Below are 26,254 nucleotides of genomic sequence, written 5' to 3'. Positions count from 1 at the left end.
TTTAACTTTTTACTAAAAATTTAAGGGGGATCCGTATATCACGGCGACATAACAGAACGAAAATCTATTTTTCAAGTTGTGGGCGTATTTTTCGACGCATTTTAACGTTATTAAGATGGTTCTGAAAACACACGAAGATTGTCCGCAGTACATTGAAACATATGTAAATTATTACAGAGGTTCTAAAATATCGATCTAATTAATTAAAAAAATTTATTTTTTCGCTTTTTTTCCAATTTGTCAACATACTTCCCTGTATAAACTTCTGGAATTTCCAAAACCATCTAATAACGTTAAAATCTATTTACATATAAATACGGTCACAATTTGCTAAATATACTTTCGCTCTGTAATGTCGATATACATATCCCGGTTGCAGCCAGCGTAAAGCCGAGTTTCAGGACTATTGCGCGGTAGGAGGTAAAGGTAATGCTCCGCTCGCTACCGAGCAAAATGGAAAGAGACGCGAGGGGAAAACAAATTTCGGGAGACAAATTTTCATAATAAAACTAAAGTACAAACTTATTTTTAAAGGGAAAATTCTGAAAAAAAAATCAGGTATGTTTCTCAATAGACAGACGGGACGGCGACACTACCACACAACTTTTCTTCTACAGGGTTGGCAGCACCAAGAACACAAAGAGTGTTATTCAAGATAGGATCCATTCCCGGTATTTTAAGAGATTGTTCAATTATAAATTGAGAAATGTTCAAATTTACAATATAAACACACCGCGCGCACTACGCACTGACGTTTTTCAAGAATTCTTTACTTATTTCGCTGTATTTTGATTGATTATTGAATTAAAAACTATAAGAAAAGCACGAATATAGATCACAAACACTACGCGCGCACAACGCACTGACGTTTTTTACGATTTTTTTACTTATTTTGCTGTATTTTTGGATTTAGAAAGGAGAGAAGCACGAATTTCGCTGAATTTGTTGAAGAAAAACGTTGGAGGGTGCACCGGGGCGCGCGAAAAGTGAAAAAGGCCCGGTCGGCCCCGGCCGCGGTTGGAGAATTCGAAAGGCCGTCGCGGCGGTCGGCCCGCGGACGTCGGGTCGGAAAACAAAAATAAACATGGCGAAAAGCGGCAAGGCTGCGGTGGGGTAGAGGGTAGACGTAGAACCTGCTCGCTCAAACCCGAAAACTGAATACTAGTCCTCCATTATCCCAGCAGAAGAATAACGAAAGGAAATCTCAGGGAATGCAAAAAGCAACTAAAATTATTTACTCCTCTCCTCTCTCTCTACTCACTTACACTGCACCACTAGTTTCCAGGGATGCGATAATGCGGTTCCTAAACGCATCAAGGAAGCCATTTTTGGCGACTTCAGTCAGTCAGAGTTCAGAGTGTTCAGACTTCAGACTACTGCATGTGTCATTTTCCTAACTCCATTTCTATTTCTCTCGTAAGTCGTAGCCGTAGCCCTTGCCGCCCTTGCTTGCCCTTCCAGTAAACTGCAATGCAGTGGTATATTTGAAGAATAAAGACGACAATGATGTAAAATATAAGATTACTCCATGTTATAATAAATAGCTTAAATGTTTTAAAAATGGATAATACAGAGCTCCTATTTTTTGACACTTTTTCACATGATATTTCAGAGGTAAGCTTGCAATTATTTAAATAACTGTGATAGGAAACAGCTTTAATTTATAAGCATGTTTATTTGATAAACTAGGAGCTTAATTTGGATCTTGTGCAATTTCCAAAACCAGTCTATATAAATGAAGTTAGAATAATACCTTTGGGTGCCAGGGTACAAGCAGACTTTCCTGGAGGAGTGCGTTTGGGGTAGGTTACATGTTGTTTAATTTGAGTTAATATCAATTTAAATAATGTACTTTCTTCTCTAGTGCTACAAATCCATCTCAATTTGAAATAGAATTTTTTGTAAATGATTTGAGTAAACCTGGAGCCTCCACATTTGAATCCCTTGGTGGTTTAGAGTATAAACAAAATGTACATATACAATTGGAATGTGAGAGAAAGCAAATACCTACAGATGGCTTAGTTTTAAGAGGATGGTATACAACTATAACATTAGCTGTTTATGGTTCTCTAACAAAATCTTTAAGTAGCCCCCAAGAAATAATTAATTCAACTACTGGATCTACGGCTCCTACAAATAATACAGAAGAAACTGTTGAAACTACTACTCCACAAGTATCAGAGCAGAAATCTGATTGGTATTATGAAAATCAAGCTCAAACAAACTCAAATGTGAGTATCATGAATATTATGTTAATCAGGCTATCAAATATTGACTCTTGGTTACCTAACACTTTTTTTTAGGAAACATGTGCAACACCAGCTCCACCACCGCCAGTTCAAACTGCACAACCTGCAGAACCTGCAAGAATAGTTTCAGAACCAACAAAATTAGAATCAGCTCAGTGGGAGGGAGATACAAACAAAGGACAAATAGGATCAAAGAGACCATCTTCTCCTTCTCCTGAATCTCTTGTATCTCTCAGCCCAGAATCAATTTCAGCGGAAGAGGAAGAAGCAAATCAAGATGAAGACGATACAGAAAATGTTGAGCCTTTTGAACCTATATTATCAGATGAAGATATTATGGCTGATGATGTACCATTCATTGGGGATCAAGAATGTGAAGATATTCAATTAGATAGCACATATGATCCGAATCCTCCAGATCTACTAGAAATAGAGGATGTGCCAAATTTGATCGATGATATTTATGTAGATAACGAGACTTTAGAGAAACTTCGTGAATTGGTGCGGACTATATCAAAATCGGTTTTAAATTTTAACAATGCACCAGGACAGGAAAAGGAGACATTCGTTCATAATTGTGAAACCTTATGCACGATATTAGGAAATTTCGATATTACAGACACAGAGTTTAATGATTTAATGAATATTACTAATGCTGGTTTGGACATGGAGCTAGCGCGCTCTCAACCTCAACCAGCTTACAAAGTACGCCACGTGAAAGTAGGAGTTAGATTGTCCGAAGCCTTGTGCAGATTGCCTCAAGGTCCAGAAATTTTGTTAAAAGTTGAGGCTCTCTCTAAATTATTAAATCTATGCATGAAAGAAAACGTAGCTTTACCGGTTAAATTATCCGCTCTACGTGCTTTGGATGCTGCATTAATCAGTCCTATTGTGCAAGAACATTTTAAAACTGAGATAAGCCTGTACAGAAATACACTCATAATATTAGACACCGCCAAGTTATCTAGATTGAAATACGCTTTAAGTTCTTTGCTGAGAAAAATTCATATCTATCAATTGCTGGATGAAGTAAAAGAGTTAAACGAGCTGATTATTAACGAATTAATGAACGCTTATGCTTGCGCTCCCACTGTAATGGCTCAGCCGAAGCGACAATTACCAGCAAGTTCTCAAATGGAATTTGAAAGAGAACTCATTCGAAATCCACGACGACATATATTAGCTTATTTTCATCATCATAGGTTGTCATGTCAGCTTTTGCTACTTCTGTCATCTCCGAATTCAGGCCCCGGCTTGATCAAAGTTTGTAGAAGATTTCTCTTATGTTTATCGGACACCAAAGAAGGTTTGTTTTACCTGCTAAGGCAGCCAGAAATTACCAAATATATCCTAAGGGCTCTTAGATATGAAATTCCTGGTATTGGAAACGTAATAGCCTGGAGACTGCAAGTAACATTGTGTTTAATGCAGTTAAAGCAAACCTCAGACTGGATTTACTTAAAAAAATTGCACTCTTTTTTAATTTATTCTGAAGGGCTACAAGCGTTGACAACCGTTCTTACCATGAACGGATTTCTAGACATTTTAATCCCTTATCTGTCTGATCAAAATCTTGGTGAGTTTTCAGCAGAAATTATTTCTGCAGTTGTACGATATTCCGATCACGTTGAAGTCTTCTACAATAGAGCAGCAACAATTTTGGAAAAATCTAGAAATCACTCAGTTCTCAGAGATATCGCACCTTATTTAACAGTAGCTGCTCAAGCTTCAAATTGGAATTACGCAGACGTTTCACCTTTGGTGACTTATATTAGAAAAGGAGCGGAGACAGCACCATCTTTATCGGGCCAAATGATAACAGCTTGTAGAATTCTACAATACTTAATTTTTCCATCATATAATGACATAGATCCAATGGAGCCGTACATAGAATTAAAGTATCGAAACGCTTTGACTCAATTGTTTGCTGCAGATGGCCTGACAGCCCTAGTCACTGTAATGTCCAATATCGCTGAATTTTACAAGCAACCGTATTTACATAGAGCTGCCCTCACTGGAAGAAGAGGCTTGGCTTTGGTAGCCCTTCTACTCCCTTGTATAAAATTGACCAGAGCTTTATTAGAACGATTAGTAAAATGTATGTCAACAGATTTTAAAGATTTAACGGCTGTTGCACCATTGCTAGGTGTTTATTGTTTAGTCGAGGCAATACCAAACACAGTTCCAAGTAGAAATCTTTCCGACGAGATTGTGAGAACTCTTCTTGTGTTCACCCAGGCTGTGGACTCCGATGGATCGGGAAATGTAGCGAAATCTTTATGGACTCAAATGTTGGGGGAAGTGCTGAAAATGGTATCTTTAAGTCCTTGCAATTTTATTCCTGGTCTAAAACTCTTAACGAGGCTGCTACCTCCAATTCTCACGTGTAAAGAAGCCGATAAAAACGAAGATATTTCCAGGATAATTGGGATCAGAAAATTATGGTCTGCTCATCTTCAGGCACAGGCCAACAACTTGACTGATACTTTAAGATTACTGTGCACCAGTTGGAACAAAGACTTGTTGATGCTGCTGTCAGAAGTTTGCAAGCAATTGAGTGATTTAGCTGCACCGACTGCCCTTTTAGTTGGTAGATGTTTGCTAGATGGTGTAATTGCTGCTGTCCCTTTAGAAAAAAATGTTTTAATTCTTGCTTTGCTATCCGATTTAAGTAAACACGCGTCCATGAAAGCTACTCTGCTAACTTTGACCAATCCTTCTTCCAGAGCTCAAGTAAAATCAGATCAAAAATATCCTCCAGTTATTGAAGCAATGTGTGCAACATTAAAGAATACAAATAATGAGTTGGTGCAAAATAAAATTTTAGATATTTTTGAGACTCTGTGTGATTGTAATTTGTCACTTATGCAGCAAGATGCCAATGAGCCATATGAGAAACAATTGACGCATTTAGTTCCTAGCAAAGAACCATTGTTATCCATTTTGACCGCACTGATAGAAGTTTTGGCGAACAGTTCAAAATACCAGTCAAATATTTTGAGTAGCGCAATTCATATTCTTTTATCACTTTCAAGCCATAACTACGGCCTCTACCACGTTAAAAGTTGTTTGGAAAATAATCCCGATGCTTTGAGAATTCTGTTAGATCACGTCACAACTGTAGAAGAAGAGGATAAATATTTAATAGACTTGACGGTGTCGTTACTTGATAATTTAATCACTAGCAAGACACCAAACCGTACTTTGCATCTGCACTTGCAACAATTGTCTACTTTGATATCGTGGTCCAAAAATGGCCATCCTTTGGAGGAAGTTACTTCTTGCCAAGAGCTCGTAGAAAATTTAAAATCTATTGAAGAAAAGGAAGAAAAAGAGCCTATACCAGAAATGCTAGAGCCACTATTGCCTACGCCTGAAACATTACTAAGTCAATTCTCTCAAAGAAGTTTTAATGCAAATCCTTTGAAAAATTCGAAAACTAATTCATTTGTAGTTCCTAATTTGAATCAAAATGAGAATATCGTAGATTTGTTAGCTTTGGCATCAGAATTATTACCAGTTGACTTCAATTTGCTGGCAGAAGTACAAAACTTATGCTCAAAAACACCGCCTGACGATGTTACTCAGCCCCTTTCAAAGACACAAAATGAGGAGCAGGATGCGAGGAGCGCTCCAAAACAGTCAAGTACTACTGTTACAAAATTGAAACAGCCTTTTGGTAAGTATATATATAGTTATTGTATTATTATTGAGTTTGTAATTAATCTACTATTTTAGTTACACCAATGAGAGGAAGAGCTCAATTTTCCAACTCTATGCGAGGAGGACCAACAGGTGGAGGTGTTGGAAGGGGAGCGGATCCTTTTAGATCACGGCCACCAAATACTTCAAGGCCGCCATCATTGCACGTAGATGACTTTGTTGCATTAGAAACCTGTGGTGCTCAACCAACTGGCCCAACTGGCTACAATAAGCTCAGTATACGCGGAGCCTGCCCACCAAGAGCCATTAATACCGGAACTAGAAGTCGCCCTTGGGTTCAAGAAACCCGAACTACCTATCTGCGATAATTTGTATTTTTCTTATTTTTACATAATATTTATAATGATATGTGTAAATAAATATAATTACGAATATATTGATTTGGCATATTTATGTTTCATTTGTATATACCTAATAAAATATAATCTTACAATTTACATTATATACAATCTTATTTAAGCAATAGTGTTTTATAAATAAGTCTATTATAGTTCCTTACATATCTCTGGTTTTTGTTGATATTTTTTCCATGTACAGCCTCCACTTAGAATAATAAGCTATAAATTGAATAATATTTTCTTTAACTTTCTCTGTTACTTTGAAATTTCGGTATCTGCCCTGTAATTAAAATTAAAATCAAACTTTTCATTCTAATCATTTAATATGTTTTATTTAAGCTACATTGATCACACAAAATACTTACTCTCTGGTCTAAAAAGTCACGAGTACTTTCAACAAATTCATCCAGAGTCTCAAAAAGTTTATCATTTGGTTTTATATGTGAAGTTTTTAAATATTTCATTAAATCCATTGCATACACAAATTTTTTTCTATTTAGTGCATTTTTTAGTAGTGTCGTAATAATAATAATGTTTGGTGAAAATCCAATATTTGACATGGACTGTAATAGCTCATCACCTTGGTTTTTGGATGTACAACCTAGGGCTAATACTCCAAAAGTCATGATATCTGGCTTCAGATGCCTTTGTTGCATCAAGTAAAGAACTTCCTGCAAACATAATTAATTTATGAATATTAAACAAACTTTACTATTTGAATAAATTACCTTTGCACTTTCGTAATCAAGTCTTTTACTTCGTCTATATATAAGCAAGTTAAAGAAACAAATATCTAGCTCAACTTTATTTTTGTGTATCTGCTTCAAGAAAGCCTCTTCTGCCGTTTTTGTATTTGGTATTAACTCCAAAAGTATACTCACAGTTTTAACATTTGGTAAAATATCATTTTCTTTCATACTACTAAAAATACCCTCAATTCCTCCAAATAATATTAAGCGATTTTTTTGTAAGATTTTATTCAGACTTGTGAGTATTTCTTCTTTTGTTTGAAGCTTATTTTCATGATTACTTTCAGGTACTAGTTGTGTTTCCTCTTTGTAAGAGTAATATATTCCTGAACCAGTTTTTACTGTAACATCTTTCAATGTATCTGCAGACTCTATTAGTAATGTATTCAATGCTGGTTGCTTTGATAGTAAGTTAGATTGAGAATTTTTCTCAACAATTATTTGACTCTCTTTTACACCAGGCAATAATAATTGATCTACATCTAGATCTCCAAAATTTGTATCCTTAATAGCAGTTAGTAAAAGATTATATGTTATTACTGTAGGTTTTATCTTAGAGCGCAACATTGTATGCCATACGTATAAGGCAAACTTTAATCCAGCTTCTTTATCTGATATAGCAGCATTTAATAAGCTATTGTAGGTAATATCAGTAAACTCAATTCTGTTTTCTCTCATTTCATCAGCTATTTCGAAAGCCCTTAAAGTTTCATTGTGCCTGCTATAAGCTTTAATCATGGCATGGTAATTTGTATCATTTAGGATAATATTTTTCTGATACAAGTATCTTCTTAGATTATCTAATTTCATTAAGGCTAGCATTTTATCTTCAGCATTAGCACATACATTAAATAAACTTGTATATGTAGCTGCATTAGGAACCAAAGCATATTCTTTAATCTTATTATACAATTTAAAACACATTTTTAAATCTCCTTGCAAGGAATAAGCACGAATAAGTAAATTAAACATGTAAGTGGTAGGCTTATCTCTATTCTCTTTAATCAAACTCAGTACTTCAATAGCAGCATTTAAGTCCTTTTTACTAATGTGAGTTTTAATAAGTTGTCCATACTGTCCAGGACTAAGTCTTTTCCATCTAGGAGTTCTAACTTCGTTCTCTCTAAATACTTCTTCCTTTAATTCTTTTTCATCCATTTCAGCCTCTTCGTAATTAATATGTGCATAATCGCCAAATCTATCAGGGTCCTTTGGCTCTTTAAAAGTACAAAAACTTTTCCTTAAAAATGATTCTATTTTTAATGGTTTCAAAGAAAAATGCTGGTAAGGCATTGCATCATTATTACTTAGATAAGCTTTAAAATAACTACAAAATCTTTTCGATGAATATTTCTGCTTAAAAAAATTGCTATCAGGTAGGCATAAAACGAGTGTTTTATACCTGTAATATATACTATTTACTCTTGTCGAAAACATTTTCCATAACAATTGTTTATAACTAATAAAGTGTGTATCATGTGTGTGTCAATTCAATTGTTAGAAAAAAAAATCCGGTATATTTTTGAAGTCTGCCAAGTATCGAATATTATTTCCGGTTTAACGTCGGTTCGATATATCGATATGAAAGAGAGACAATTTCTTGACTGAGAACGCATGATCTTTCCGACACAGGATTCACGCTAGACAGCAAAGTATGTTTGGTTTTCTAAAAAATCCACTTTAATCTAACTATTTATTCTAGCATCCAACAATATTTTCGATTCGTTAACTTTTGTATGATACAGAAAATTTATTTGTAGTCAAAGTGCCCGATATTTTTCAGTGAATTATTCGCTTTTTCAACAGAAATTATTCATCCAAAAGCGTTTGGAGTTACCATGTTTTTTTTTTTATTAAGTCTGATCTAATAGTAGTAAAACTTTTATATTTTCGAAAATTGTATCTCTGTTTTGATATCAACCTAGGAAATGTAGTTTAAAAACCAGTGATTTACAATTACTTTTAGGTTTAGAGATACTGACAGATAACCTCAAAAATATTTACATTTGTTTTTTTTTTTTGTAGAATGTTGATGCCAAAAAAGAACCGTGTCACTATTTATGAATACCTTTTCAAAGAGGGTGTTATGGTAGCTAAAAAAGACTACCATGCACCAAAACACCCAGAGCCAGAGCTTGAAGCTATACCCAACCTTCAAGTAATCAAAGCTATGCAGGTGAGGATGGAAAATAAACATATTTGTCTAATAACATTTAAGTATGTAAAATTAACAGTATTGTTTATTTCATTTGCAGTCTTTGAAATCAAGGGGATATGTTAAAGAACAATTTGCATGGAGACACTTTTATTGGTACCTTACAAATGAAGGTATTGAATATCTACGTGGATATCTCCATTTACCACCTGAAATTGTACCTTCCACTCTGAAGAGACACCAGAGATCAGAGACTGCCAGGCCAAGGCCTGCTGCAGGTACCAGAACTGAAGGTTCGCGACCAAACGAGGATCGTGCTGGTTACAGACGTGGAACAGGTGGACCACCAGGCGTTGGTGACAAGAAGGCTGATGTTGGCGCAGGTACTGGAGACGTTGAATTCAGAGGTGGTTTTGGTCGGGGAAAGGCACCACAATAAATTTTTTAATGTACAATAAATAAAAAAATAGTAATAATCCATTCCGAACCATTTTTTTTCTATTCCTATATAACTGTCTTTAATTAAAATTAAAAGTTGGAAAATTCATTAATAATTATTGCTACACAGATATTATAATACTTGATCTTAGATGGTATGGACATCTTTAATACTGATTGATAATTCAATTTCCTGATTGAGGGAATCGAAGGGACGGATAAAAATATAAATTTATGTTCTTCGGATGGCACGCATTTGTTTGCGACGTGCTTGAACGACTCCATAAACTACTGCAGCAAGACTCCTACATTGGCTCCTATGCCTTGCGGTTCCTTCCTGTTGAATCGTACTCTTTCCCAGCACGAAATAAGTTTCCATTGTACCCTTCCCCTTTACCTCGATCAATCCTCGTTTTTGTATCTGGTAACCATTTGCTTCCAAAACCTTAAATTATTTTTTTATTAAAACCAATCGAATCCTTTCTACCATAAAGAAGACAGCAAATTTTACCCTTGCAATATCCTGAGGAACTTGGATTTTTCCCATGACTCCAGTGGAATCCATACGAGAAGCTTCATTCACGGTATTGCCCCAGATATCAAATACTGGTTTTCTAGCACCAATTACTCCCCCAACCAAGGGCCCACAACTGATTCCTACTCTCAAGTCAAAATTGTTGAAGGAATGAACATTCACATCCTCCAAACGAAGCCTCATGGCTACAGCATAATCCACCAGTCGACACAAATGTTCCATATCATCCTTGAGCTTATCCTGTATAAAGTTCGATCTCTTTACAAAAATTTTCCTTTAATAACACAAAACTACTGTATATAACTTACATTTACTGATGGATTTAATCCAGAAGCTGCCATATAAGTAGCCCCAACTGTTTTAATTTTCTCTATGCAATGGAAATGCGTTTCATCAAGAAGTTCATCAAAGTCAGCTGTAAATAAAAGCAATTCATAAATAGGAGCTTAATAATAAATATTTTTTAAATCATATACCACCTATTATTTCGTTCAACAAACGAATACACTCCATCCCTTTGTTAACATCCTCAGAATAAAATTCAGTAAAATTTGGCACACTGGCGAACATTACACCAACTTTATCCCTGGACTGGGAATATAGTTCCTGCAATTTAATTTGTGGAGCGATTAAGACATTGCGAGTAAAGATATAATTTATGTAAAAAGTTATTGAATTTCACCTCCGGCGCCCTATCTTGAGTCAGAAAGTGATGAGCGACGTGATCAGGTAAAATATTTTTTAAAAGCTGCATATTATTATTTCGAGATTCCATCATGTCGCTTAGCTCCCTTTCTGTTTGTTGTTTCCAAAGGAAATCTAATCTTGATGTGACTTCTACCAATCTACCGTGATATGTAACCATAATTAAGAAGACTACCAAAAAGACTAACATTTGTGCTGAAAGCGGTATAGTGGATCTGGAACGTTATTATAATAATAGAAAAAAGTATTTAAAGTAATATATTAAGAAAAATATTACAAATATTATTCTCTTACACCGTATCACGTTCTACATTAGTAGAGAAGAGGTCCTTGCAAACGACGAATATCAGGACGGCATAAATGGAAACAATAACAGTGGCTAATGCAGTTTTGACTAGATAATATAATTTTAAAGCTGAAGCAAGAGCAATCAAACATAAAATCCAAGTAAAAACTATGTACTCCGGTCGGAGGCAACTTGCTCCGAATAAATCATCTTCATTTTCATCATAATACTTTCTGCTTGCCTCGATTCGAGGTTTGTCCTCCGAAATAGAAAGCATTTTTCTTAAAACAATATTTTCGTGATCCTTCTTTTGCATAAATCTTCTGTAATGTCTTTTTGAGCCTGGGCCAAAATGTTCGTATCTGCGCATACACATAATTTATTATTTATATTTTTAATTTTGATCGTTATTCTTAAAAAAATACATAAAATTGAAATACCTATAAAATCGAAAAATTTCCTTTTTATCTCGAATATTGGTTCTGCCATTAACCACATGGGTCAATTTAACTTCAAAATTAGTTTCATTTTGTACAGATTCCTTCTCCTCTTTCAGAGCCGTTTTGAGAAAGGTCAGGATCAAACGGTCGATTCCCAACGTGACCTTTTGTTCATCAGTACTCTCCTGGTACCAGTTGGTATCGTTCAATTTCTTCTCAAGAATTTTATCCCTCACCAGATCCAATCTCTGCAAATTTTCCGACAATTCTCGAGGGTGCTGATGGTGTTGAAGCATTGTCTGACTAGTCGGTGGTGGTGACACTGGTTCATGCTGTTCAGAGACAAAGGCTTCCTGGTACCTTCGAGCTTGATTGGGACACGCGATGACGCTGATGATGGAAGTGAATGCCATTAAGCTGATCACCGCACAAATAAAAATTGTCCTGTGCTGTTTATTGTGGACTAACATTGACGAAGTATGCTGTAAATATATCGGAAACCCCTTAAACTCTTCCGCCATTACCAGAACCGAGGAAGTTATCAGTACTACAGCTATCAGCAAGAGGGAAACCAGAAGCAAAGCACAGCTGTAAGAAAAATATGAATCATTATTAAAGTCACAATAAAATAATTAAACGACAAATAAGCAGATCTTACTCTGGTAAAATTACAGCCTGGCAAATAGCGATAAAAATCCAAATTACGAAGCAGCAAATCATGTTTGACTTGAACATGTCCTCTCGCAATTGACAAAACTTGAAATTGAAATACACAATTATTAATTAAGGTCTAAACTGTTAACGATACGATAAAATACAAAAAAAATGTAGCACTTTTGACTCAAAACTCTCATCATTGTATCTAAGAGTCCAAGTGTTGATATTGGCGGATCTCATGCGTTTATTGCTCGCTGTTTCGAGGCCACTCCTGGTGATTGTCTCGTTGGTTGAAGTGGTCGCAGTTTTACCTTTACCAGTCCCGCCATTTTCATCCTCCAGGTATTCGGATTCCAAATTACTAATAGACGTAGCAGTGTTCAACTAGACAGTTTATCTCAATTACTATTATCGATTGATCATTTGTTAATAAAAGGGTGATTTAAATATTTACATTTTCAAATGGAATTTCCGGTGTCCATTCACCCCCAATATCATCATCCGCAGACGAGCTGGGAGCATTGGTATTGTTCGGATTGAGAACTGGATTATTGATCTTGAAGCTTTTCTTATTTTTATTACTGGTATCATCCTCGGACCAGATTTTTGGCCTTGAAGAGTGTCTTCGTCTACCCCTAAGGGGCTCCACCTGTTTGATAAGGTAAGTCACGACGTTCCTCTCTTTCAAATAATTGTCCCTTTCCGTTCCGTGACCGGGCTCCACCTCGTACACGTCGTTTAGGCACGCCAGGGTCTCCGCTGATATATGCACTCGACTAAAAAAATAGTTTTTAATCAATTGAACAATTCCCGTTCTTAAGATAAATCATGAACGAGAATTAAGTTATTTTACAATGCAGAAATTCCGTATCTTTAGCAGACACGAAATTTACATTATTACTAAAATTTATTAAGTTATTAGTAACACGTATTCTAAAAATTCACGATTATAGATAGAGAATAAATGTTACTAAGTTTTAATCTATATTAGTGATCATTTAAAATTTGTTTTTGTCACAATTCCTCATTTCTTGGAAATACGTTATTCTTCCTTATTTTACATCAGTGTGTACCCTGGTATTCCTCCACTTTCGAGGTGATTGGCCAAGGTTACGTCGTACGACCACACGTCGAACTGCCACTTCCGCAGACCCAGAACCCCGCATAGAACTGATCCACTGTGGATCCCAATTCTCATGTTCAAATCAACCTGTAAGAGACGGTTTTATAGTCCATCTGTAAAATTTTTGTAACTTTATCGAACAATCTTATAAATCCTTTTCTTAATCGATACCTTAGTCGTATAACGAATATCCCTGATGGCCTTGATCATGTGTAGACCCATTTCAACGCAGCAGTGAGCATGGTCACTTCTGGCCACTGGCAGTCCTGACACGCAATAATAACAGTCCCCAAGCAGCTTGATCCTCAAACAATGATTTTCAGCCGACAATCTGTCGAATCTTGCAAAAAGGTCGTTTAAGACCTTCACCAATTCTTGCGCGCTGCAATGACTGGCCAAAGCTAAAATGTAAGAAATTTATACACTATATTTTTAAAAACTGTTGCATGATATTGAATCTGTTATGCATACTAAAAATATAAACAAAAATGAAAAACCTATAATTTTATTCTACAAAATAACGAAAAAAATAAAAATTTGATCAACATTATATTTACTTTGTTTTAATCGTTAAAACTATATACCATCTGATTTTACATCTATTATTATTTAATTCAGTTAGAAGTAAGTTTAAATAACAAAAGTTGTTGCAATGAATACAATAAAAATTCAGATTTTATATTTATTGACTTTCTCTTGGTTAACTAATGGGTAATTAGAGTAAATTTAAATACCGGTGAATCCTTTAATATCAGCGAAAAGGATGCTGACATTTTCATAACGATGAATATAGATTCTGTGAAACTGATTTGGCGTGAAGGAAATGGGCCCTCCTCTAGCAGTTTCTCTGGAGATATCGCGAATCATCTCTTTCGCTACGAAATCCGGCAGCACTGATAAAATAAAGAGAACAAATTTTGAATTTTCCAAGAGGACCTGAAATAAACAGTGGATGGAATAAAGTACGTGTAGATTGTAATATAGCGAGCCGATGCCACCGGACCGTGTAATTCGCGTTCAGCCAAGTGTCAAAAAGGGTCACTACACACTTGCCAGTCGATTGAGTTAAGCACATCTCTCTCTCTCTCTCTCCCTCACTCTCTCTTCTCTCACTACTCTCTTTAACTAGCCTACCCTCTCTCACTCTCTCTCTCTCTCTCTCTCTCTCTTTGCAAACAAGCAATCGATCTCCCACCTGTCCTTTAAAAATACTCATCGATAAGAAAAACGAGTAAGAAAATCCAATCGCGAAAAATGGCCAGTCTCTCTTTAATTATCGCTTATTGATTTGCAAAAGATAATTAAGGATAGGACGAGTACCAGATAGCAAAAGCTTCTCCTGCCGATTATTCTCATTCTGCGTCCTTTGCCTGGTCTCTATGGAACGGTGGGTCTCGAGAAACGCTTGTCTCTGTCCACGATCGGTCAGATACTTTGTATACATCCCTGCTAGATTTACCGCCAGGTACAGCAGAACGTTCGTCGTCAACATCCTCACGATACACACGATATCTTGCAGCTGCATGATAGATATAATGTATATAATAAACTCGTTACAGCTATTGTTACAAGTTAATTATAATTTTCATACGTAAGAATTATCATGCAGGAGGGCAATTCCAGCCATAGCGATGTGAGTAAAAGCGGTGCCAAATCCTGCGAGGACGCACCATCTTAAAGGAAGCGGTAGCATGGCGTATGGTGCGTAAATTACAAAGAGGATGTACCAGACGAGCCTCTGCTGCTGGGAAAAGTCAAGGCCAGCCCCGATAAAGCCTGAAAATGGAAGCTAATTAAAGTTAATGCTGCGAGCATGTGTGTGTGTGTGTGTGTTTATGTGTTTTTCTTGGTGTATACTAGTTAATTTTGCATGGTCGAGCGAATCCCTTGGACAGCCCGGCACGGACCACCGGAGCAAAACTTTTTAGCCAACGAGAGTGGATAGCCAACTCGACAGAACGTGACACACGATATAGCTTGTATTTTACATATATATTGATCAATTGATTGAGAAATATCGGCAGTCCGTTTTTAACGTTATCAAATTGTTTTACTACAGTTTTATGGGGATAAAAGGAATGACCTTGAGAGTTGATGAGGAGCCAAGTGAATATGGAAGCCCAGTATAAATAGTTGTTGGAGAAGCACCTCCACCAACCCAGTATGCAGACCACTAGATTGGCAGTCATGCAGCAAATTGCCCAGGACAAAGACTCGATCAGACCTACGCTGTTTTCATCCCTCTCCCATAGCCAGATGGCCGTTAATGCGATCTAGAATTCAAAAATAAATCTTTAATTATTTGCAGTAAATATTCATTGTTTTTTTTTCTCAAATTCTCCACCTTCAATCCAAGGTCCACGATATTCAGCATAATTAAAGATTTCTGACGCTGACGATTGGAATAGTGAAGGTAAGAGGTCTCCAGCTGTTTGCTGTGAAAACTATTCGTCAACGAGGGCAGAAATATTCCCTTGTAGAGACATCCCTTCTTAAATACGTCTGAAAATGGAAGTATAATTAGAACAGATTTTTGAAATGACATTTCTATTGGAATGTTTTTCATACCAGATTGTTGCTGAGCTTCTTCATCATTGATTTCGGATTCGACAGTCTCCGGTTCCGGTTGTTCCTCGGCCACTTGACTGGTTAAAGGGACCTCCTTCGCGTGGTCCGGCACCTCCGGATCGGCGCTGGTCTTCCGGCGCTGCGCCTCCTCCCAGGCTGCGAGACCCTCGCGGCCCAAACGCTCCGATGTCAGCTTCTTCACGGCTTTTATCCATAGTTGTTTCCTCGGCGAGATACTCAACCTAATTTTATCACAGATCCTATTTTTATATCCTATTTTTTCTATTATTCTCTAATGATTTTTTCATGGGTTATTTGCAAGAGTGGGATGCACGTGTTGCGTGAAACGAGTTGTTAACGTGAAAAAAACATGGACTCACTCGTTGATGCCCGTGACATCACTGTCCAGCATCATGCTCCACGTCTGTTCTGTAATCATTATCTCCCGATGATCCCCGATTCGATTACCCCGCTCAGGTTGTGACTGTTAGCAAGAGGATCTCCTTGGTATCCGACATTGTAAGTATAGCTAGACCGAAATTCGCTGCAAGGAGAATCATTTGCACTATGGCAGAATATCAACCTGAATTTTTCTCACTAATTATTTCAGCAACATCTGATTAAATGTATAATTAAGAAACTCGTGTTTTCTTTACCCAAAACCTCAGCCTCAAAACTATCGACCGCGGGTGCAACAAATTGTACAAAATTAATAAGTTTCTTGTGTCGTCTGTGATTATTGTCAGAGTTGGCGAATGAGAGACGTAGCGGGATTTGGTTATTTAATAAATAGATTTGTAGAGAAATAATTATTGAAAGAAGTATTCATACAAGTTATATACATTGTGTATATATAGATATTTATAGTGACAAGAGTTGATAATTAGAAGGTGGGGATTAAGAATCGATACTGGTAGAAATAGTTTTCCTATATCTACCCAAGAAAAAAGTGAGAGGTTGGATTGTAAAGTGTGATCTTTGTTGGATGATTATTGACTTGGAGATTGTTTACTTACCAGCGTTGCTCCGCCGATTTTCGTCCCCGTCGGTCTCCGAAGAACGCCCCTCAGACGAAAAATGCTCCTCTCTCATTAGATCTTTAAAAGAGTATTTTAGCCACATAAAAATCATATAATTCCTTTTGACGAATGTTACATCTTTGTTACACAGAGCAAAAATCCACACACGCCGAGTCTTACCAATTAGTGCGGAATAACAAGCCATATTTAGAAGATAGGAGGAAAAATATTTATTACCTCACGGTAATTGATGAGCGCGAGACAAATAATGATTGGTGGTGCACGAAAGAATATAGACAAGTTAAAAATAATAAGATATAGAAAATATATGACATTTAAAAGCAATTTCAACATGTAACGTTTTTACATTTTTTCACATTGAAGAGCGATTTATATAAAATTATGGTGAAGATGATAATTTAATGATGAGCTATGAGAAACATATATATATATATATATATGTATGTAGCTTAAAAAAATAATATTAATAATGAAGTGATAAACATTGAAAAACAGTACAGATTTTTCTTACCAACAAGGCTTCTCATTGTTACTATCGTGAAAATTCACACAATAACAGAAAGAACACACAGCAACACTCGTCAAAACTATGCAAATATTCGGATGCGACAATTATTTAAACAATCCACATTAATGGTGAGATGATAAATTCCAGAGGTCCATAAAGGCAGAAATTGTACCTATTGGCGAGTTTTGCAATGGAGATTGCTAATGGTTAATTTAATGGAGAGCTTTGAGATTCAGTAATTGCATTTGAAAGTTTCAATATGATAGTGAACGGTGCGCGTTGGATCTGGTAAAACGCTAAAATGGCAAACGTGTCTTCCACCACTTGATGGTGATCTGACGTCATCGGGGAACTTCATCCCCCCTCGAGATACTGTATAGAAGGGGAAATCTCAGTTCGTTCAGCTAAAATCTATCATGAGAAGGAAATACATGAAACAATCATAAATGATTCAGAAACGCATGATCTATGTAAACATTTTTATTTATTGGCACCTTTTGCTTGTTATCAAAAATAATATTTTAAAGCAATATTAAGTTTAAGCGTTATTTACTAGACCTAACTGAACAGAATTAAATATGTTCTATAAAATTTTATCTTAATACTAAGAACAATAAGGGGCGGTAGTTTGTAACACAGATATTCATGAATCATTCTCGCCAATCGGTTCTAAGATACAATTATGAGGCTACTAGAACTATTCATGGAATTTCATTAGCAATTTTTTAACAGAAGATCTCCAACGTTCTTCTTGAACAATATATTTAATTGAATCTGTATTTTCAATGAAGGAACAACACCGCAATTAAAATTATATAATTTATTTGCAGATCTTCGCATGAATCCGATAGAATTACAAATTGTTGACAATGGAATGTAGTGATGACTGCCACAGGCAGAATTTTTGTTAATTAACGGCCACAGCCGCTCTTACTCAAAAAAAAATAACAGGTTTTAAAAAATTTACATTAGTAACAAACGTTAATAAATACTATGAAAGTAATAATGTCCTGGAAAACATACAAAGATTTGAGAAAAATGGCATCTGAAAGGAAGCTAATGAAAAATAAATACATTTCTCTTAAATCTTCTACGTTTTGCTCATTTAAATACACTAACTCTACGATATTCATTGTAGATGTCAACTAAAAATGGGACCGAAATTTTCGCAAAATCATTAACGTATTGACACAATAGTTTAGAGTTGTATGAAATGCTAACTAAATCTGTGTGGCCTTTTTCAATTGACTTGCATGCCTGTAAACTGTTCAAAGACTGTTAATTGTTCAGTCTAAAAAATTTAATATGTTTTTAAATTTTTAATCTGAGCTATAGCTGTCTGTTAATGCAAATGAATTTTAGTAATTCACTTTTCTTTAACTGGTATAGATAAGCTAACCAATATAAAATTGATACGGATTTGATCTAATTCATTTTTATACTCAGCAGAACTCAATCTCTTATAGCTCTGCCTTCCTGTATAAGGAGTTCATCTATATAAATGTCTTCCGAAGTATCTACATCAATGAGTTTTAAACCATAAACAGTTTTTGACGGTGACAATTCATTAATTTCAGCTTCCATAACTATGGAAACAAAATTTCGATCTACTACTAACTCTTGGAATCGAATACAATCTTCTACTGACCAGTCAACGTTAGTAGGATGAATTCCTAAAATCAGAGAATAATGAATATATTTCAGTGCATTTCTCGAATTAGTTTATTTATAATCAACACGAAAATTTATCCCTACTCACCAACGAGTCTTGCTTTAATAGCCTGATATGGTAAATCCCAAAATTGCTTTCTTAATGGTTGCAATTTATCTACAGAAAGAACAGCATTGTCTCCAAAATCTACAAAATAGACTGGAACGAAATTACTATTGAGAAATTTCGTGACGTAGACTCTACAAACAAAAAGTAAAAAAATTGGTAAGAAATATAATAGTAATAATAATGGAATTTAAAATACTGTAAACTTTTATAACCTGTACCAGTCTCCATCTATATGTAAGCCTGCATATAATCTACCTTCTTTAATTGTCTCTGGTTGTATAGGAGGCCCTTCATATGTACGACAGACTTGTTGTAACTGACCCATCATTTGCTTAAAAAGAAGAACAATTAACTTCACGAGGCATTACAAAATATTTTATGCAATATAAGTAACTAATATTATTAGTATTTACAACTAATCCTTGTGTATTATCAAAAGGCTGAACAGTGAAGTTTCCTGGATTTGCAGCCATTGTCACGTGGACATCAAAGTATTCACCAATTTCTGATATTGTAGGGGGCTTTAAACATCTCCCATCGTTTTCATCAACTGAACTATGAGTTTTGGTTAATATGCGCTTGGGCTTTTTAATGTTATTATTACCATCGCCGTTAACTCTAAGAAATTACGCAATTTTAATTATTTTTATAACAAAATTTAGATTCTTTTTACAATCGTACTTTGTATAAAGTAATTACTTACTTCGAAGATCCTTCTTCGTATGTCTGATATTGCAAGCTAGTATTAATGGATACAAGCATTTTGGTACTTTCAACTCGCTTGAATAATTCCACGACTGGTGTCCCCCCTAATGAAGATATGACTTTCAAAATTAAAACTTCTCCTCGTGGCGCTAATTCGTTTAGTTTTTCAACGTTAAATGCAGTTTGATCAATATTGTGCAGTCTTACTTTTAATGCCTGCAAGTTTATTGACATTATGAATCATATCTATAATCATTTAACAATAAAAAACTTATTTAAAGAAATTTTACCTGAGCTGGAAACTTGGCTAACATTTCAGAGAGTTTCATCAATTGAATTAAACTCGATCGTCCAACAGTAATAATTTTTCCAAAGTCAATCAAAAACATTTTTACTTGGTTATTAGCACAAATATTAACCACCACGCCTCTGTACCAATTTCCTTCGTACGAAACAAAATAAGTGTATGTGGTGTCAATTGAGCTCACTACGCACCGCTTTTGATCTTCCTCAGTTAAGCGCGTTTGTGTAAGTCGATTTAATAATTTTAACAAACATTTCATACTCTCAGATTGCTTTTGAATAAAAACATCTCCATTATTTTCCACATGAGATACAAAAACTTCAGTAATTTCACCGTCCTGAAATAATACAACTTTAATTATGTCGGTACAAAAACTGATTTTTTATGACGAAACTTATTTGCACACCGTATTTAGCATAGGCCCTTTCACAACAGCGGTCAATATTTCTTTTGCAATCACTTTATTCAGGTCAACATCTTCTGGTCCATGCGTGTCATAAAATACAGCAGTTGCGGACGAAATACCATCCTCTTGGAGTCTACGTTCGATCACTTCAATGTACAAAGGACGGTCACATAAATACTTCTCAACATAAATCATTACTTCCTCACACTCACTAAAATCTTCTAATCCATGTAGATTCAATTTTATTGCCTACATGAACATAATAAAAAAATATATATAATTTACTTATATTTATATAATAGTATAGTCCTGCAAAGTTAAAATCTTTACCTGGATTGGAATAGAATAAAATCTTCTTTCTAAAACGTATAGTTTCTTCTGGTGATAAACTCCAGCATATCCACAATCAATAAATAATACCGTAGCTTCTTTGGTTGCAGGATCATATTCTAAGCACCTGACTCGAAGCCATTTGTCTTCATCACAAACCGCATAATAATGATTAATTTCTACTTGTTGCGCTATGACACAATCTTTGCTGTGTTCATAATGATCTTTCATTTGCATGTCTAATTCATCAAGAACAATTTTATATGGATCGTCAAAAAGAGTGACCCAAATTTCTTCTGTATTCTCGGCACAAGTAACGAAAATCATCCATGCGTCTTCCTCGGGACACTTAAAGGGCTCTGGAGATAATGGTCCAAGAGGACTCAATTGCACAGGTTTGGTTGAAGTAATTCTATCACGAGCCTGAGAATTAAAAAAGTAGCATAAAAATGTGGTCCGATTCTCAATACATATAAAACAATACCTTTGTAGCTTGCTGTTGAGGAGCAGCTATTAAAATTGTCGAATTATTAACGCCTTTCTCTAAAGTAACTCCGGGGCACTCTTTAAGAAGACTTTCCCAATTAAGCGGTATATTCTCATTATACTTTTGCTTATAACACCAAGTAATTTGTTGCACGAAAATTCCATTAGGATGTGCCTTTACCAGTTCAGAAATATTATTCTTAAATTGATGACTGTCAGTAGTTATCGGACACGATCTAGTCATTCCATATTTTTCATTTAAGTCGATTAAAGCTGCTTTGGCCGCGACTTGTTGTGCTTCTTCTTCCATGCGTGCTTCATATGGAAAACTCGTGTACCCATGCGTTCCGACCTATGATAATCTTTTATTTAGTTTTCATGTTTAAAATACATTACTCTTCAAATTGAATCTCAAACAAGCGGACCTTAACATTGGCAAAAACAGCTGATATTTTACTTTTCTTGGAAATAGGTGTTTCTGAAATTTTATAAACTGGAGCCGAAAGTTTCAACAAGCGGGAACATATCTCGAGCTCATTTTTAAAATCCTGATTTGCCATTGATAGCATAGGTACAACGCGATCTCTAAAGTGTATCACCTCATGAAAAAAGAAATAAAGAAAATTAATCATAAGCAAGTAGACAATAGATTTACCTAAGATTTTAAGTATTTACAATAGAGTCTGCGATTGAAACATTCTCAGATTCTTCTGCCAATAATTGACCAGGGGATAAAGGAGACAACAACTCGCATTTTGGCACTTTCTTCTCTGGTGTTGACTCTGCAGTAGAATTTGTAATCCTTAATCTTTCACTCAGATCAGGATATTTACGAGTTTGAGGAGTACTTATAATTTTAGGAGTCTCAATATTAAGAGAAACAGTCTTTGGCTTCTGAGTTATCACAGAGAATTCTTTCACTAAATTTTGCAGCCTTGTATGCATGTCTACTTCTTGCTTAATTGGTGGTGAAATACCATTTGTTTGTTTATCTTTGAGTCTCTAAACAGACACAGAAATAAAAATTTATTTATAAATATATTTTACATTATATTGTATTACATTTATATAATTTAATTTATTTGTTTCTTTACTCACCTTACTCGGCGAAGTAGGGCCAGAAGAGTTCAGTTGCATGTATCTCGACCTTTCTTGTGGTGGAAGTGCAGGAGGTGTGATATGCATATTCACAAGACTTGGAATATTTTTATGGGAACTGTTCAAAAACAAATTGAGCAATTAATAAATAAAGAAAATTAATTAATTAATATAATATAAGTTACCTTTTATCTGTCTTAATCCCATTTTCCCTCGGAAAGTTTTGTAATGAGCTAAGTGGTTTACAAGTTATTGATGGCGAAGGATTTACGTTGTATGTTACTTTTGGGTAACTTCTTACTGGTTGTGGTCTTGGTCTTCGTACTTGTATAAATGGTTTCTTATAGCTTGCCTAGATTAATTACCACTTTGGTTGTATTCAAGTAAAAAAAAGAAAAACAATGCAATAAGCACATTAAAACTATATTGCTTACTTTTTTCTTTGATTTGCCACAAGATGTTTTCTGTTGAGAAATCAGTCTTGCAAGATGCATTGTATCCTCAGTTGCTCTCGCCTCAACAAACCAACAGCCATTTTTATTTGTTATTTTAATTCCAGGTACTGTTTGGATAAAGGCTTCTAAAGATGAAAAGCCAAGTTTACGGAAAGGTATATTCTCACCAATGAGCATCCGATAGTCTCCTATAATACAAAAATATATTACTTAAATCGAAAAGAAGTACGCGAATAAAACTCTAGAGATAAAAAGAAAATTAATCAGATGTATAATATGGGACTAAATAAAACCTTACACATAAAATAGTTAACCTAAATTATTTTCATGCTTACCATTTAGGTTATCAATATTTATACCACCCTTGGAAGAAAGTAGGCATGCATTTAGAGTACTTATTATACTTTCTCTAAGTTCTTTATTATCCATTTTACGAGCTTCCCTTTGGCTGAAAGGTTCAAATAAATCAAGTGATTAATTTAAGCCTAAGGCTTCTAATTTCTACTATTTAAAAAAAAATGTCTTAATTAAAACCTCAAAAACTATATAATTACTAACTTTTACATAGATTACTAATACTTGCTAAGAAAAGAACGATGGTACAGTTAGTACAAAATATTTATTAGAATAATTGCGGTAATTCGTAAAATAAAGACTTTATTATTGTCTTTCTAATATATTTTCCTGTGTTAGAAAAAGGTAAAGCTATCGCTAAAACCATACAGACACTAAATTCTTAAGAAAATATTTTAAATTTGGTTTAGGAAAAATTTGAGAATTTGTGTTTTTTGGATAAACAGAAAATAATAAAAAGAAAACTAAAAAAAATACAAAGCAGTCATAATAACGTTAATGCAAATATAAAATAACTTAAGAAAAAAAAAGCAGGAAAGTAGGTGATGAGAGCCATATGAAACTTGTAACACAGCTATAACTGCTACTATATAGCATTACTTTCATTAAGTAACCTAAATTCGATTGAAGAATTTTACTGTTCTACTAAGAATAGAATTTGTTTATATCATTAATACATTCAAATAATATATTCGACCAGTAAACAAGTCAAACCTAAAGGTTGCTTAGTTAGCTGTTTAATTATGTCAATATTAAGTGTAGTAATTTCGCACATATAACAAAATATATTATTATACAATACATGAAAATCTTCGATAATCAGAAGAAAGAACTTACATTAACTATTAACAAATTCTGATTGGATTATACTTTTTGGGCGGTACACTTTGTCGATGAACGTAATATGTAAAGTGCGCGAAAATATACAATTAAGGTCGTGACATATATAATTGATAGAAGACACTTAGCGAACACACGTACACATTGATTTTTTGTCGGTTGCTCTGAATGCAAAGTAGTCGAGGAATAGGAAAAAAAGAGATAAACAAAGACAAAAAGTATCCCAACTAACTTACCTTTTGCTGTGTTTTTGTCAAAAATGTTTTGGGTGGATACAAAGAAAGTTAACTAGACATTGTCTAGTCAATCCTAGAGAACTTTACAAACCAGTACTCTCGGTGTTTTTCTATTCACCCCTTATGAAAGTAGTTCTGTTACTAAATATCTTGTCTTATCTCTCCTAAATATTTTTCGTTTCTATCAACTGTTTACCTAAACTTTTCAGTTTCTAACTCCACTCTCTTCTTCGAACTTCCAAAAACGACTGACTGACTTGAGACACTTGAGTCTTGACTAACTAAGCTAGTTTGCCTCAGTTTGCCTCTCTCAAGTCTTACAAAGTCTCACTCACAGTCTCTCACTTCTCAGTCAGAGTCTTCTGTCTCTCTCAGTATCACCAGTCACCACTTTCACCTTATCTCTTTCTTACTTATGAACTCTTGAAGTTTCGCTGTTTCGTAGAGGCACAGCACCACAGCAGTCACGGCCTATCCCGTATCCTGTTCTGTCCTACAGTAAGTTTTCTAATGGCAATTGGCAACTGCTTGCTGTTTTGCTGATGGCATTTGCTGTGCATTTCCGCTCCGTTCCCACCGAACCAATAAGACCCGTTAACTATCATCCCCACTCCTTCATCGTTTCTCTCTTTTTTTCCTACCGCCTCATTCCTTCTTTTATTTTTAATTTATCTCTTTCCCTCTTCCATCGTTGCTGTTACTTCTAGGAATGTCTCCAATTACCCTACTTCGCTATAAGAGGACACTCAAGAGACTCAAGTTTCAATGTTTAATCATTTCTTTTCCTCTTGACAAGAATTTTAAAGGCTTAAATATTTATATCATAATATTATGTTTAGTTTATAATCTAATTTATTGTCATGGTCGATTGATAAAGATTGAAATTAATCTTAGCGTTTCATGGCGAGTTGAGATGATTTACAAACAAACCGAAGTCATGTCGTATAGTAATAATTAATGTCGATATATGTATAAGACAAATTTTTATAATAAATGAATAAATTAATACTCTTATCCTAATTGATTCCAACAGAGAAAAAGGATATTATATTATTAACAATAGGATTAATAAAACAGTATTAATGATTCCTGTGTGCAACTACCTGAGTGTATTATTTAATTTAAAGAGAGGTTTATATATACCAGATATTTGGATTTGAAGCTGCACATACATATATGTATATGGGTTTGACCGAAGTATTACATGCTTCTGCTAAACCCAAGCATGGTCGATCATTTGCTTATAATTTCAAATCGAAATATCTATATAAATAGTAAATCGAGTGAACAACTGGATGAAATGATCGATAAATTCATATAGACTGTTTCTGTTGCCTACGCATTCTGCATTTTTTAAAAAAAGGTATATAGTTTATATTACTGTAGGGTTTTATTTCTTTTTCGCTGCATTACTAAACTGCTGCAATAAAAGAAACATGTTTCTATTCTAACTTATTTTTATTACACTAGAGCAGTAGCCCAACAAAACAGAAAAACCTCAGGTCTGTTTTCTGTTATTATGGTTTTGAACTGGCAAAATATTTTTTTTTAATTCTTTTATAGGATAGATTTATTTTATGAGTGTTGTTTCCATTGACCCAGGGTGCAATAAATTAAAATGAGTAAACATATGTGTCCTTAGTTCAATTTATTACACTATTATAACAATGGAACGGTAGAAAACAGTCCTTCTTTAAGGCAGAAAGGTAAGAAAAAATGCCCGTAAGTGTTTTGGAATTTTTTGAA

At 34.9% G+C, this 26,254-nt stretch overlaps 5 protein-coding genes across 12 annotated transcripts; 2 read left to right on the top strand and 3 right to left on the bottom strand.

The window, feature by feature from the left end:
- The first annotated feature begins 1,402 nt into the window (after positions 1–1,402).
- On the top strand, positions 1,403–6,346 carry vir (VIR_N domain-containing protein). The gene is made up of 5 exons (XM_066747429.1): positions 1,403–1,614; positions 1,690–1,802; positions 1,865–2,231; positions 2,304–5,928; positions 5,988–6,346. The coding sequence occupies exons 1-5, from the start codon at positions 1,561–1,563 to the stop codon at positions 6,278–6,280; spliced, it is 4,452 nt and encodes a 1,483-aa protein (XP_066603526.1). The 5' UTR covers positions 1,403–1,560; the 3' UTR covers positions 6,281–6,346.
- Positions 6,337–8,605, bottom strand: LOC136786013 (pentatricopeptide repeat-containing protein 1, mitochondrial). The gene is made up of 3 exons (XM_066747453.1): positions 7,039–8,605; positions 6,676–6,981; positions 6,337–6,590 (listed from the first exon to the last, which is right to left on the bottom strand). The coding sequence occupies exons 1-3, from the start codon at positions 8,494–8,496 to the stop codon at positions 6,468–6,470; spliced, it is 1,887 nt and encodes a 628-aa protein (XP_066603550.1). The 5' UTR covers positions 8,497–8,605; the 3' UTR covers positions 6,337–6,467.
- Positions 8,606–8,623: 18 nt separating this feature from the next.
- On the top strand, positions 8,624–9,694 carry LOC136786021 (small ribosomal subunit protein eS10-like). Its single transcript, XM_066747463.1, has 3 exons — positions 8,624–8,711; positions 9,085–9,235; positions 9,315–9,694. The coding sequence occupies exons 2-3, from the start codon at positions 9,086–9,088 to the stop codon at positions 9,651–9,653; spliced, it is 489 nt and encodes a 162-aa protein (XP_066603560.1). The 5' UTR covers positions 8,624–8,711; position 9,085; the 3' UTR covers positions 9,654–9,694.
- Positions 9,695–9,696: 2 nt separating this feature from the next.
- On the bottom strand, positions 9,697–17,826 carry LOC136786006 (adenylyl cyclase 78C-like). 5 transcript variants are annotated; one of them, XM_066747431.1, is made up of 21 exons: positions 17,687–17,826; positions 16,983–17,063; positions 16,347–16,395; positions 15,967–16,208; positions 15,743–15,900; positions 15,482–15,671; positions 14,990–15,174; positions 14,719–14,917; positions 14,133–14,291; positions 13,570–13,799; positions 13,349–13,485; positions 12,730–13,051; positions 12,453–12,659; positions 12,277–12,374; positions 11,619–12,206; positions 11,187–11,540; positions 10,870–11,107; positions 10,667–10,793; positions 10,496–10,602; positions 10,164–10,427; positions 9,697–10,097 (listed from the first exon to the last, which is right to left on the bottom strand). In XM_066747431.1, the coding sequence occupies exons 2-21, from the start codon at positions 17,056–17,058 to the stop codon at positions 9,885–9,887; spliced, it is 4,143 nt and encodes a 1,380-aa protein (XP_066603528.1). In that variant the 5' UTR covers positions 17,059–17,063; positions 17,687–17,826; the 3' UTR covers positions 9,697–9,884. The 5 variants fall into 5 exon arrangements, with proteins under 5 accessions (XP_066603528.1, XP_066603530.1, XP_066603529.1 ...); XM_066747433.1 differs by having other exon boundaries at positions 16,347–16,510; positions 17,687–17,746; XM_066747432.1 differs by lacking the exon at positions 17,687–17,826 and adding an exon at positions 17,518–17,654 and having other exon boundaries at positions 10,496–10,557.
- Positions 17,827–18,319: 493 nt separating this feature from the next.
- Positions 18,320–25,032, bottom strand: LOC136784533 (tudor domain-containing protein 7-like). 4 transcript variants are annotated; one of them, XM_066745237.1, is made up of 16 exons: positions 24,509–25,032; positions 23,414–23,526; positions 23,058–23,266; positions 22,809–22,975; positions 22,624–22,741; positions 22,201–22,527; positions 21,951–22,124; positions 21,524–21,877; positions 21,040–21,462; positions 20,710–20,958; positions 20,290–20,640; positions 19,998–20,215; positions 19,708–19,912; positions 19,507–19,625; positions 19,274–19,425; positions 18,320–19,187 (listed from the first exon to the last, which is right to left on the bottom strand). In XM_066745237.1, exons 2-16 carry the CDS (start codon positions 23,505–23,507, stop codon positions 18,967–18,969), a joined length of 3,381 nt encoding a protein of 1,126 aa, XP_066601334.1. In that variant the 5' UTR covers positions 23,508–23,526; positions 24,509–25,032; the 3' UTR covers positions 18,320–18,966. The 4 variants fall into 4 exon arrangements, with proteins under 4 accessions (XP_066601334.1, XP_066601342.1, XP_066601349.1 ...); XM_066745245.1 differs by lacking the exon at positions 24,509–25,032 and adding an exon at positions 24,270–24,420; XM_066745252.1 differs by lacking the exon at positions 24,509–25,032 and adding an exon at positions 23,637–24,149.
- Positions 25,033–26,254: the final 1,222 nt, after the last annotated feature.

Source organism: Prorops nasuta, unplaced genomic scaffold (assembly GCF_024137725.1).
Source record: "Prorops nasuta isolate Cenicafe-Biocafe unplaced genomic scaffold, Cenicafe_Pnas_1.2 PNAS00003, whole genome shotgun sequence".
Taxonomy (NCBI): domain Eukaryota; kingdom Metazoa; phylum Arthropoda; class Insecta; order Hymenoptera; family Bethylidae; genus Prorops; species Prorops nasuta.
The sequence above is the reverse complement of the archived record's forward strand: the minus strand, read 5'-3'. Positions and strand labels throughout refer to the sequence as shown.